The sequence below is a fragment of the Aquarana catesbeiana genome, linkage group LG12, assembly GCF_042186555.1.
Source record: "Aquarana catesbeiana isolate 2022-GZ linkage group LG12, ASM4218655v1, whole genome shotgun sequence".
NCBI classification, from domain to species: domain Eukaryota; kingdom Metazoa; phylum Chordata; class Amphibia; order Anura; family Ranidae; genus Aquarana; species Aquarana catesbeiana.
The window spans coordinates 43,450,510-43,464,890 of NC_133335.1; the positions used below are offsets into that span (position 1 = coordinate 43,450,510).

At 44.1% G+C, this 14,381-nt stretch overlaps 1 protein-coding gene across 2 annotated transcripts in view; it reads left to right on the forward strand.

The window, feature by feature from the left end:
- GOSR2 (golgi SNAP receptor complex member 2) overlaps positions 1–9,079 on the forward strand; it is a 29,834-nt gene extending 20,755 nt beyond the window's left edge. The window contains exons 5-6 of one of the 2 annotated variants that reach the window (XM_073607658.1): positions 4,522–4,662; positions 8,676–9,079. In XM_073607658.1, the coding sequence (XP_073463759.1) occupies positions 4,522–4,662; positions 8,676–8,837 (303 nt within the window). In that variant the 3' untranslated portion in view covers positions 8,838–9,079. The remainder of the gene's footprint in view (positions 1–4,521; positions 4,663–8,675) is intronic. The other variant, XM_073607659.1, reaches the window with a different exon arrangement.
- The last annotated feature ends 5,302 nt before the right edge of the window (positions 9,080–14,381 follow it).

A 14,381-nucleotide genomic window follows, 5' to 3' on the forward strand; every position in this document is an offset into this window, starting at 1 on the left:
AAATTTAGCAAAAACACATCTGAAGTCTCCCAAAATCATGTGGGAAAATGTGTTCTGGTCTGATGAAACCAAGGTTGAACTTTTTGGCCATAATTTCGAAAGATATGTTTGGTGAAAAAACACTGCACGTCACCAAAAGAACACCATACCCACCGTGAAACACAGCGGTGGCAGCATCATGCTTTGGGGCTATTTTTCTTTAGCTGGAACAGGGGCCTTAGTCAAGGTAGAGGGAATTATAAACAGTTCCAAATACCAGTCAATATTGGCACAAAATGTTCAAGCTTTTGCTAGAAAGCTGAACATGCTGAGGAACTTCATCTTTCAGCATGACAATGACCCAAAGCATACATCCAAATCAACAAAGGAATGGCTTTACCAGAAGAAGATTAAAGTTTTTGGAATGGCCCAGCCAGAGCCCAGACCTGAATCTGATTGAAAATCTGTGAGGTTATCTGAAGAGGGCTGTGCACAGGAGATGTCCTCGCAATCTGATAGATTTGGAGTGTTTTTGCAAAGAATGGGCAAATATTACCAAGTCAAGATGTGCCATGCTGATAGACTCGTACCCAAAAAGACTGAGTGCTGTAATAAAATCAAAAGGTGCTTCAACAAAGTGTTATTTTAAGGTTGTGTACACTTATGCAACTATATTATTTTTATTTTTACTTCCCTCCACCTTAAAGATTTCAGTTTGTTGTTCAATTGAGTTGTACAGTTTATAGGTCACATTAAAGGTGGAAAAAGTTCTGAAATGATTTATCGATGTCTGTCTCATTATTTTTTTTTTTTTTTTTTTTACAGGGGTGTGTAGACTTGGTACACGTTTACTCTGCAGTCCTAGCATTCGTTCTTCCACGTTACTTTACACTAAAAAGAATACTATTTGTGGGATATAATCAGCCAGACGTTACTAATTGGATACACGAACATGTCTGCAGCTCATGCCCCAGTGTAATAGTCGCACACAGTCTGCTATTAAGCTTACTTGAAGTTCATGCCAAATTATTTTGCTCTGTCACAACTTCTCCTTTTAGTCCATTTTTTACTTTTATAGTGGACATATGCTTAGAAGGAGAGGGGATAGAAGGTAGGCACTGTATTTGTTTGTTTTCGTGATGAAGGTTTTAATGTATTTTGGATGTGTTCTGTTAAGCCAGGATCTTTTCTTTGCTTCCTTAGTCATTCTTGCTTGTTATGACAGCACTAGATAGTTAGGTTGTGGGAGTTAAGCTGGCCATAGACTGATCAAAGTTCACAGGGATTGGCTGGATTTTGATCCATGTGTGGCCATCCTCGTTTGACGGAAGCTGATTGTTAGACTAACTTCTACCAATTGGACAAGCTTGAAAACGTTTGCTGATCACCAGTTGCAGCCACTGATCAGTGTACAAAGTCCTGGCAGGGGAATTCCTCCATGCGCCTCATTTGTGTGGATGGCAGAATCTGTTCCTGAACTATCTATAGCCATCTTAAAGTGATTGTAAGGGCACAAGGTTTTTTCTCAAGTCGTCTTTCAGGATGGCACCCTCAGAGATGACTGGTCCCACCTGACAGGAAACACAATCAACAATGAGGTTAAAACCCACACCTCTCCCCGTGCTCCTCAGTTCTTGATTGTGTTTCCCCACAGAGAAACCGTTTGCTTTTTTTTCTAAAAGACCCAAAGCCGTGGGCTGATGGTATCCCCCTGGGAGCCGGGCCGCAGGCTTGTTGAAGCTTTTGGGTCTGGTAGGGCTTGCCCTTTCTAAGGGGGTCTCCCTATTTTTCTCAGGGGGGGCGGCAGATTTGGGAAGAGCCCCCCCCCCCCCCCTCCGAAAGCTGAAGAACCCTGTGTACAGTGGGGCACCTGGAACGTCAGGGATCATTTTCCGGTCCCGTCCCCCCCCCCCCCCCCTTATCTGGTGGGCGTCCATTTAGTGGGGGGGTAGAGGGAGGAGAGCTGTCGGTCGGGGTGCCGGGTGCGGCATACCCCCGACTCCTGGTCACTCCCTGCAGAGAGTCGCGTGGGCCGCTAGCAGTGAGGGATGGCACCAATCAGCTGGGCTGAGAGGACTCGGCTCCATCTTGCAAGAAGAGGAATGACATGGCTTCCTCCCTATCGCCGGGAATTATGTCGCCACGCCTCCCCAAGTCCGGGGCTTCAGCAAAATGGCAGCGGCATTCTGAGCTGGGAGCAGAGGTCTGACCAATGGTGGAGCAGGCGTCCACATCCTGCTCTTCCTGATCATCACACCAGTCTCAGCAAGGGTTGGAAGACTCAAGTGACAAGATGGAAAGAGAAGAGAGGCCCTTAGCAGCTGCAGCATTAGAGGAGACCACAGGGGTGAGTCAACCTAGCTGGCAGGGGTAATGATGGGAGCGGCAGACCCCGACTCTTACTCCTGCAGGACATAGCAAGGGGGGCATTGCTTTCTAACTTGCATATGTGTCTCTCGTAGGGGAGGACGGTACTGCCCAGGTGGTCGCCAGCCATCCTAAAGCCCCTTCCCGCTCTAAGAGATGCAGATATTGTAATGATAAATTACTACAGGATCACCCTAAACCTTTCTGTTACAAGTGTATCCATCTGGGATGGGACAACACTTCTAAGACTCGGCTGTGTGGTCTTCCATTTTAGGGTTCCCTGCTCTTCTGCACTGGGTTTGATCAGGCCCTTTTTAGGTCTACAGAGAAAGGCAAGAAATTTCCCATAAAACCGAAGAAGGAAAGGGGAAAAGTTTTTGTTTTTTTGAGGGCCCCCCAGGCTAAAAACCGGTTTAGAGATAAAAAGGAAGGTACTGTTACCAGGTGCTGGGGGGGGGGGGGGGGGGGGGGGGGTCGGTAAAGGCAAGCAGAAGGGGAGGTCTGGTCTTCCCCAGCCAGAAGTCTGCCGACAAGGATACCAAGTTACGTAAGGCTGGGGGAAGACTTTCCCACTTTCTCAGTGGGAAAGGATTACTTGGAGCCCTTTTTTTATTATTTGATGACAGGGTTGTATTCAGGTAGCACCCCCTGTACCTCCCGAAGGTAGCCTCAAGTTTCCACAGAACTCAAGAGATTGTCCTTCCTTCAGTCTGTACCAATCCTCAGAACGAGAGAGAGAGAGTTCCTTTCATTGTTTAGATGTCAGACGTTGTCTGTTGGCTTATTTGGATAGATTTAAAGAGTTTAGAAGGTCCAGCCACTTATTAGTTAGTTTTTCTGGCCAGAATAAGGGTCAGCAAGCGTCTAAAGCATCCATAGCGAGATGGATCAAGCGGACTATTACCTTGGCCTATGATCAGGCTGGTAGGGCAGCCCCGAATAACCTTAAGGCACATTCTTTCGACCTCTTGGGCAGAAAGGGCCGGAGCATCGGTGGAGCAGCTACTTGGACAACCTAGAGCACCTTCCTCAGACACTACAGGGTGGAGTTGCTGTCACCTCAGGATCTGGCGTTTGGTAGGAAGGTCCTACAAGCTGTTGTCCCGCCCTAAGGTAGGCCTGAGTTACTTGCTCTTCTCTCAGGGTGCCGTCCTGGAAGACGACTTGAGAAAATGACCAGTTACACTTACCAGTAACGGTGTTTCTGGGAAGTCTTTCAGGACGGCTAGCCTACTTCCCACCGGCTCTTTTGGTATGTTGGGTTTGATTGGAGATTTGAAGTGTTTCACTCTCGTGCAGTGGTGTGGATCAATACTTTTTCACAACTGAGGAGCACAGGGAGGGGCGGGGGTTTTAACCTCTTTTGTTGATTGTGTTTCCTGTCAGGTGGGACCAGTCATCTCTCAAGGTACCGTCCTGGAAGAGTTCCCAGAAACACCGTTAAGTGTAACTGGTCATTTTTACCTTCATGCATGAAGGTAAACTTTCTGTGGTGCAGCAGCCCCCCCTAATACATACCTGAGCCCCATCTCAATCAAGCGATGTCCACGAGAGCCTTGCCTCTCTGCCATTGATCCAATCGGGAGACGGAGGTGGTGGGGCTGAGCCACAGCTCCTTGTGTGAATGGACACGCAGAGCCAAGGCTCGGGAGTGTGCCTGCTTTAGTTTGCTCTGGGGGCACTCGGGAGGAGCCAGGAGCACAGGCATGTGACCCGAGAAGAGGAGGATCAGGGCTGCTCTGTGCAAAACCACTGTAAAGAGCAGATGAGTATAACATGTTAGCTAGTCACACCTTATTAAAGCCTTGGTATTAGGTGTGACTAATAAACAGCTGTATAGGGGCTTCTATTGTCCTACACGTGGCTGGCACCTGTTCATTTGGACATAGGGTATATGGAAAGTGGCATGCTTTAAAGTATGTTGTCTCTGTGGCTTAACCCTTCCTAAATACACTAAAACCTTCATAACAAATAAAACATTTTGTTAATGCTTACTACTTGCAATATTTTGCAGAATGACAGTTCTACTATATTGTCTTTTATTGCTACCAGTGCACTGTAGACAGATGTGAGACCTCAGGGTATTATCTATAAGAATGCTATAAAACTGAAACCCTTAATGTTTTTATATAAGAACAAATAATCAGTGCAGTCACTTACCAATCTCTCACACAGGATTCAGATACCTCAATTCACATTGATGAGACCCTTCAATTTAACTCCTCTGTCCGTAACGCACACCAAGGCATAGACGACCTCCTGGGGAGTGGTACCAGTATACTGGAAGGGCTGAGGGACCAAAGGAAGACCTTAAAGGTGGGGAATCAGTTGGCCAAGATGGGGGCGTTGAGTAATTGGTCTTACTGGGAAGAAATGACCCAAAACTGCTTATTACATCAAGTCCGCATTTATACTATAAAAACCTGAACTGAGAGACATGGCCTGCCTATTGATCAATCTCTGGAGTCATTGGGGTTGATTTACTAAAGGCAAATCCACTGTGCACTGCAATTGCACTTGGAAGTGCAGTGGCTGTAGATCTGAGGAGAAGATATGAAATGAGGGGAAGCTTTGCTGATTTCTATCATCCACTCATGTGCAAGCAAAAATGTTTGTTTTTTTTTTTTTTTTTATTTTCCTTGCATGTCCCCTCAGATTTGCAGCGACTGCACTTCCAAGTGCATAGTGGATTTGCCTGTAGTAAATAAACCCCCCCGTCTCTGAACATGTTTGTTGCAAACTAAAAGTTCTGACAACACTCATGACTTCACTGGCTCCATGCTTCTTCTGGGTCAGTGACTTAAAGAAGTATTGATGCCAGAGATGACCAGACATCTAGCATTTTTCAGAAGGAGGTCATCAATTGCAGACTCTTCACCTCTTCACTTCTCTCAAAACCGGTTTACTTTATAGACTCTGTTATTTTGCCCAATGAGAAAACAGAGTCACTTACAAGTCCATTTTCCAACCTGTGTATATCCTTGTTTTTCTCTGCCCCAGGAGTCAAACTCTGCACAAGCTCTGTTCCAAGGCATACACGGGGTGGACGAGGTCACCTCTCCCTCACACGAGTGTTCATGCTTGACTATGGGCCACTTAGATTAAAGTGCTTGTACTACATCCTAAAAGGATATCCCATTCTCCCAAATACATGGAAATGCCAGGTATTTTATGGCAGTTACAACAGAGCAACTGAGCAGTGGGGGATCATGGGCACAGTGAGTATAACTGGGTCAGGGTGGCCTATAAATTGTAGTTGTAGTAAGCAGAGATTGCTGGAGTACCAGTACTCCCCTGCATGATCCTCAAAATTCATAGAAGCTTTTATACTGAGCATTTGTGGAACCCATCAACCTGCTCCTGCCCCCTTCCAGGGTTTCAGCAAATCCGTGTAAGACTTTTGTGTGTGTCCAGCACCTAGCTCAGGGATATGCAATTAGTGGACCTCCAGCTGTTGCAGAACTACAAGTCCCATGAGGCATAGAAAGACTGACAGCCACAAGCATGACACCCAGAGGCAGAGGCATGATGGGACTTGTAGTTTTGGAACAGCTGGGGGTCCGCTAATTGCATATCCCCAACCTAGCTCATGCAGTAGGAGTTGCAGGTCATTGGGACTCAACTGTACAGGGTCACTTTATTTCACATGAACAATCGGCACTTATTGCAGCTGCCACTGTTTCTGAAACAGGAAGTTAAAGGTAATCTCCCACATACAGTGAAGGAAAATACCTGGAAGGAGTTTTAAACGTACCCTGCTTTATTGAAAACCATGTAAAAAAAAATATCCACTTGTAAACAGATGACAACAGGGGATGTCAAGTTATACTCAGTGAACAAACCTTCTATATGACCAACATTAATTATTTATAAGAATGGCATTTTTTACTAATATTCTAGAAGTTTTTCAGTGAAAGACCTAAGGGCCTGATTTAAAAAAGGGTATAAGATTTACCATAGTACAGTAAACCTATGCCAGTTTGGGTTTAATTCATTAAGGTGTCTCTAATAAGCATCATTTGATGCTAAATATGTCTGAAAATAAATCTGATCCGAATCACATTATTCAGTACTCTACTGAGAGAATAAAAAAGTTTAACCACTTAAAGCGGGGTTCCACCCAAATTTTGAACAATATCTGTATGTATTCTCTTCCTTGCCTAGATGCTGACATGCCGTTTAAAAAAATTTAAATCGCCGTAATTACCTTTTATTTTTCTATTCTTCTTTGCACTTCCTGGTTCTCCTCCAGTGGGAGTAGGCGTGTTTCTAGCCTCTCCCAGACTCCTGGGAGCTAGTCTCAGGCTTCCCAGGATGCCACTGAGCATGTGCGGGAGCGAGCGGTGAATGCTGGGAGCACAGCATTCACCACATCCAGGAAATAAATGCTTGTGGGCTTCAAATGCCCACAATGAAGATGGAACCCGCCTGCAGTGAATAATATAAGTTATTCTTTCCAACGAAATCTGACACAGGCGGACATATTACACACAATATGTGAGTATGTATTGCTGAGAAGAAAAGTTTGTGAATGAACTCAAAAAAAAAAAAACGATAGATAGGTGGACCCCCGCCTTAAGGACCGGAAGCATTTGCCCCCTCAATGACCAGGCCTTTTTTTGCGATACGGCACTGCGTCGCTTTAACTGACAATTGTGCAGTCGTGCAACGTTGTACCCAAACAAAATTTATGTCCCTTTTTTTTTCCCCACAAATAGAACTTTCTTTTGGTGGTACTTGATCACCTCCGCTATAAACAAAAAAGACCATTTTGAAAAAAATACTATATTTTTTTTTTTTTACTTTTTGCTATAATAAATATCCCCCCCCCCCCCCCCCCCCCCAAAAAAAAAACCAAAAACAAATTTCTTCCTCAGTTTAGGCTGAAATTTTATTTTTCTATATCTTTTTGGTAAAAAAATAAACGCAATAAGCGTGTATTGATTGGTTTGTGCAAAAGTTATAGTGTGTACAAAATAGAGGATAGATTTATGGCATTTTTATTATGATTCTTTTTTTTCTTTTCCCTTTTTTTTTTTTTAACTAGTAATGGCAGTGATCTGCGACATTGCGGCGGACAAATTGGACACGTTTGACACTTTTTTGGGACAATTGACATTTCTACAGCAATCCAAGTTAAAAATACACTGATTACTGTATAAATATCATTGGCAGGGAAGGGGTTAACACTAGGGGGCGATCAAGGGGTTAAATGTGTGTCCTGGGGAGTGTTTCTTACTGTGGGGGGGGATGGGACTGCCTGGAGGAGGAGACCGATCGCTGTTCATATTCTGTATGAACAGCAGATCTGTGTCCTCTCTCCTGACAACAGGGATCTGTCTGTTTACATTGACAGATTTCCGTTCTGCCTCTCTCAGGAGCGATCGCGGGTGCCCGGCGGACGACGCGGCAGCCGGGCACACGCATCGGCTCCGTCGTCGCGCCACGTACGCCACCCATAGAGCTCTTAAAGCAGCGGACGTACAGCTATGGCGAATCGACCAGGGGAGTCAACCTGCCACAGTATAACTGCGGCGGCTGGTTAAACTTTTTAAACCAAATAATTAAACCTTTTCAGTGAGATGCATGCAAAGTATTCCCTGGACGAGGTGGAGAGTGTGACATCGCTGCCCCGCCTCTCCACCTCATCCAATCAAAGAAGGCTTTGCATTCATTCGGAAAATGAAAAGTTTTCTCTGAATCAGTGGTCATCAACCCTGTCCTCCAGGGCCCACTAACAGGCCAGGTTTGCAAGATAACTGAAATACATCACAGGTGATATCATTTGCTGCTCAGTGATTGCAGTATTCTAGTCTGCATCTCCCCCAAGTAATACATAAAACCTGGCCTGTTAGTGGGCCCTGAGGACAGGGTTGATGACTACTGCTCTGAATAGCACCCATGTTAAGCGGCCAACCTCCTGTGTTCAGAGTTCATCAGGCCGGCCATTCAGCACAGGATCCAGAAGCAAATGGAGATCTCTGGAGTATTGGTGTTTACTTTGGTGATTTTCCAGCTTCCAGAGCCTTCGGTCAGGTATGGTATATACATAGTTACATTGTTCCAAGCTGGACAAATTACCTGGGTAAAAATCCACCATTCAGTCTAGCTGGAGTGGTTGCTACAGGGAACACACAGACATCCTTCGATAAATAGAGCTTACTAAATATTGGGCACTTAAAGTTATTAGTAAATTATATTCAAGATATTATTTTTATCTCTGCTTCTCATTTAGATCACATAGATATGTCTTCTAAACCAACATTCATATAACACCTTGCTTTTTACCTCTGTCCTCCCTTGTCCCCATCATCCTGTTATCTCCTCAGGGGGCCCAGAAGAAGATCCTGGATGTGGCCAACATGCTGGGTCTGTCCAATACGGTTATGCGGCTGATTGAGAAGAGAGCATTTCAAGATAAAGCCATCATGATTGGAGGCATGATTTTCACCTGTGTGGTCATGATTCTTGTCTTCAAGTATCTGACATGAAATGGAGGGGAATCCTTCTAATCCATGGACTGCCCCTCAGCCTAGTCTCTTTGCTGCCCCTCATCCACTGTGAAACATCCCTGACACCACTAATGACAGAGAAAGGAGGAGAGGCCGTTTAGAGAGAAAACAGACTTTTAACAAAGACTTTACATGCTTCTCAAATGAAACGTATACTTGTGTATTTAATACTGTGTCCTGTTCAGCTGCACATTCTTTATTAAAATTTGTGGAGTACAGGAGTGGTAGCTTGGTGATGAGCTGTGTGTATGGAATATGTAGCTGTGTGAAAGAATAGGTGCGTCATCTACAGAAACTTGATCTGAAGTGTTACACATGTACATTACTTAGTACTCGTGTACTTAAAGCAGAACTTCACTCTCTCAATTAACATTGACTATTGTTAAACTTTTATACTGCTAGCATTAGTAAATAGGAAAGTATGTGTTACTTGTTATCAACTTTTTTTATTTTTTTTTTTTCATTTCTTTAGTTACTTCCTGCTTTTCAGGTCTAAGCAAATGATGTCGTACATCCCTGGAGTCTTCAGGAGGGGCTTTCTCGGCTAAGCACACCCTCCTACCTGCATTCCTGAGCTAAATGCATGTAGATTCCAGGAAGTAAATGCTACATGAATCATGTATCTCAATATAAGTGGTTACTCAGCATAATAAAGCATTGAGACATGGATGGATGGGGGTGTTTGCATTGAATATCAAAAATAAATGATATGGTGTTTTTGGTTTGTGGTGCTCCGACTCAGTGTAGTTCTGCTTTCACATGAAAGAAACACGCCCACATTAGGGTCCTAAGAATCCAGGATAGCCTGACCACATCTCAAGGGCACACCGTGAGCAATTCGTTTACACAAGAAGCACTTTGAAAAAAAAAAAAGCAACCGTTTTCACCTCAGTAGAGGCAAGCCACTGCAGGTCACGTGCTTGTTCAGGCCCTTTCCCCAAGGAAGCAGTGTTAATTTTGCCATCAAATTTTTAATTTAGTTTTAGTCTTTTGACTAAAATGCCATTTTTAGTTTTAGTCCCATTTTAGTCATCTGCTATTGTTTTAGTCGACTAAAATCTCCAGTACATATTAGGCGAATAAAATAATTTTAGTCAACTAAAGTCTAATGTGTTTAGTTAAATTGTAATGCATTATTTAAGCATTTCTATAGAATTTACAAACTCATTATATACTCCTGGAGTAAAAACATATAATATGTTGTTATTTATAGTATTAAAGTTTGAACAAACTCGCAGATAAAGATTTAGCCACTCTGGACGGTCTGAGGAGGCCTGCAATGCTGCACAGTGCTCTGGAGGGTGGTCTGTCTGAGGAGGCCTGTAATGCTGCACAGTAATCTGGATGGTGGTCTGAGGAGGCCTGTAATGCTGCACAGCGCTCTGGATGGTGGTCTGTCTGAGGAGGCCTGTAATGCTGCACAGTGGTCTGAGGAGGCCTGTAATGCTGCACAGTGCTCTGGATGGCGGTCTGAGAGGAGGCCTGTAATGCACAGTGCTGGATGGTGCTCTTAGGTCTGAGGTGAGGCCTGTAATGCGCAGTGCTCTGGATGGTGGTCTGAAGTGAGGCCTGTAATGTTGCACAGTGCTCTGGATGCAGGTGGTCAGAGGAGGCCTGTAATGCGCACACATCGTGCTCTGGATAGACTGTGATCTGAGGGGAAGCCTCAAGCCTGCTTTTGGATGGTCGTCATTGTGAGTCGGTTAGTGGAACTCTCGTCGGGAGGCCTGTAATGCAGAGTACTGCTGTGGATGGTCGTCTGATGAGGACTCAGAGGTCTGTAGTACAGGCTGCACAGTGCTGCAACTGCTGCTAAGCGAAGCATGCTATTGACTCGACTCGCTTGCTTGCTGGGAGCATAAGTAGGCGGAGCTCTGTGGAAACTAGAAGTTCACAAGGGTAAACTTCCCTGCCTCACATTTTTGTTTTTGATTTAGTTCGTTAACGAAAATGGAATTGATTTTCGTCAGTGGACAAAAATGTGCTGTACTTTTCGTTTTTCGTTTTTGTCACTGTAAAATTTTGACAAATGTTTTGGCAAGCAAGGCAGAGCTGAGTGGAGCTGTCAGTAAAGCATCTGATCTGCTCCACAGGCAGCAACACCTACATAGCTGATCAGATACTTGATTTGACGGCTCCACTCTGCTTGACCTGGGGGGACCTGAAAAAGCATGTGACCTGCTGTGGTTTAGCCCCGACCTGGGCCGTGCTAACGTAGGCAGTAGGAGGATTACCAGTAAAGGCTTGCGCACATGGAGCTCTGAGCATAAACACGCGTTCAGACTTGCGCCTTTGGATGTCACACATCAGAAGTGTGTCTACCTGCTCATTTTAGGGCCCGGGTGCCACGGTTGTTGTGTACAAATTAATTAGCATATACAGCTGTACGTGGGTATGCACAGTTCTGAGTGTAAACGCGTCCATGCACATTCATGTTCCAGGTTGCCTATAGCCACGCACAGCCATATCCTGGAGTTCATTTGTACAGGTAGCTGTATGCAACACCTGTGGCTCCTGTGCTGAAATGCGGGCGTATTTTAGCTCCGCACGAGCCCTTAAGTGTATGTCAATATTGCAGAGTTGTACCGCGTAAATGTATAAAATGTTTCTTTTTTTCTTTCCGTAACTCTTAATTTCCTGTTCTGACAACACTACCTTTTTTCCACTGACATCTCAAGGGATGACATTAGCCCTGCCCTGTTATATTTTGTCGACCTACAGAGCCCTACCTTCTCTCCTAATCTTCATGACATAGATGGAGGGTTTCTGTAGTTCAAGGAATTCAGCTAGGCAGAACTGATAAGACTGCTTGACATAACGGAGTGAACAGGACTCTTTTGGGTGGAACTCCGCTTTAAGTGGGATTTGCCTTTTCCTATAATACATGATTTGCAAAAAAAATGCTACATTTAAATGAGCATGGAGGATCATAAGTGCCTCTGCTTTCAACAGAAGTACTCACTTGGGCTTCTTTATTTCTTGCAGGACTGTTGTGTTTTTTTGTTTTGTTTTTCTTTATTTTTACATTTTTTTTTTTTTTTGCCTTTTTAAGTGGTATTTTAACAGCCGCAAATAAGAGAAGTTAATTATTAAGGTTTAAATACGCTTTTAGGCCGGGTTCACACTGATGCGACATACACTCTGACTTTGGGGACACATGTCGCACGACGTACAAATCAGTGGTTCCCTATTAGAGCCATCCTAACTGGTCCGCCACAAGTCAATCCGACTTTAGAAAAGGTTCCTGCACTACTTTGGTCAGTTTTTAGCAAATTCAACATCATTGAAGTCACATCAAAGACGGATCCTCGTCCTAACCATCCAACTTGTGACATCCAACATGGTGATTACAGTAGCAGGAAAAGGAATTTGTCACACTGGGATTGTTTTGATTGGTCAAAGGACAAGTTGGAAGTCAAAGTCAGAGCAAAATCGTATCTTGTTCATTAAAGTGGGATGGAAGTAGGACCGACGTTGCAGGGCAAAGTAGGTGACAGTCGTACAACAATCATGTCGTACCAGTGTGAACCCCGCCTTAAAGCGGAGTTCCACGGTCCATTGATGCGGCTGCCCAGTGCCTCGCTCCTCTCCCCCTCTTCTCCGCAGCGCTGTCATAGCAACTGTGACAGCTTGCGGCTTCACTGCCGGCGGCGCACTGTGCGAGTCGCACTGCGCTCTGCTATTGGCCAGGCAATCTTCTGGGACGTGTGACGAGTCCCAAAAGATTGCAGGGAGGGAGGAGCCGCCTAGGGGGGGAGGAAGAGGCGGCCGAGAGAAGAAAGGAAGAAGTGGGACAGGAAGTCCCTCTCAAAAGAAGGTACCCACCCCCCACCCCCCAAAAAAAAAAAAAAATGACATGCCAAATGTGGCATGTTAGGGGGCGAGGAGTGCTTAAAGCGGAACTTCCACTTTTGGGTGGAACTCCGCTTTAAGTGGGATTTGCCTTTTTTCTATAATACATGATTTGCAACAAAATGCTACATTTAAATGAGCATGGAGGATCATAAGTGCCTCTGCTTTAAACATAAGTACTCACTTGGGCTTCTCGCAGATAAGAGTTGGAAGCAGATAGCAGTAGGGTCCAGCAGTGCAGGGGTTAAGTTCGCTAGAAGCCCCTGGTGTATATACTTCAGAGCTGGGATTGGCATACACAGCTGTACATCTGTCGATTTGATTATTCTAATAGAGCCAGGGAAACTCACCCAAGCAAACACTATACGGGTCCAAATCTAGAGCCCTTATTTATACTTTCACAAAGAGAGTGCTAGACTGCAGAGGATTTAGCACTGTGTATGTTAAATCTTATCAGCCCTGTCACTGGAATGTATGATTTTTGTGTGAGTAATGTGAACCTATCCTGCATTTAAATTGAAACCCAATTCAACTTTTTTTTTTTTTTTTTTTGTACTGAGGGCTGAACCAACCGTTCTGCTGTTTTTATTTTTATTTTTTATAGCTGTCTGTGTCTACATTAGAGAGATTTGTCTTCACTTCCCCTGTCATTAGGGCAGGAAATGATTAGTTATCTCTCTAATGGGGACAGAGGCAACCGCAAAAGCACATTTACTTAGAAGTAGAAGAGTGAACATATGTCAGTAATTTTTTTTTTTTTTTTTTTTTTAGAAATACCTGCGCCCCCTCATTTCTTGTCCTTGTTCTCGACTCCCCACAGAAAACACAGGAAGTAATAAAAAAAAAACAATTGCAAAGTTATGATGCAAAATATTGTAACCTATAGCAAATAGCAACTGCAAATCAGCTAGAACACTGTTTTATGGTCTCAGATTGGTTAGTCTGCATTTTATGTACTTTGAATTATTAAATAAAACCCTTTTGGTATGCTATACAAATAATAAGCCAAGAGAAACTTGTGAAATATTTCATGTGACATGAATGAGTTTTACTTTTTTTTTTTTTAAGCGCGTTGAGGGTGATCTCAGGATATGTTCTTCAAATTTAGTCAATTCTGGATATTTTGTTAGAGCGCCAAAGCAATGGTTTGGCTGTTGTCAAACAGCTCCCCCTACTGTTCAATGTAAGTAACCAGGTGAGGCAAGGGAATAAAGACGACAATAAAGGAATCCTATTGTTGAAATAAGAGATAGAGGAAGTTTAAAAGTTGGTTGAACTTATTTCATAAATGTATATAGAAAGAGTGATCCTAGATTAAGACTGGGATGCCATTAAAGTTCAGCGTGTTGTGTGGTTTTCTTTGACTTTCTTGACCTTCATATTTGTTCTAAGGCAGGGAATCATATAAAGCAAAACTAAAGGCACAAGTATGTACCTTGGTTTCAACCTTGTTTTGCTCTCTGTCTCCTCCAGTTTTTTACTCTTGTGATCTGTCTTCCTGTAATGCCGCGTACACAAGAGTGGACTTTACGGCAGACTTTGTCCGGCGGACTTTTCGACTTTACGAATGAACGGACTTGCCTACACACAATCAACCAAAGTCCGACGGATTCGTACGTGATGACGTACAACCGGACTAAAACAAGGAAGTTCATAGCCAATAGCTGCCCT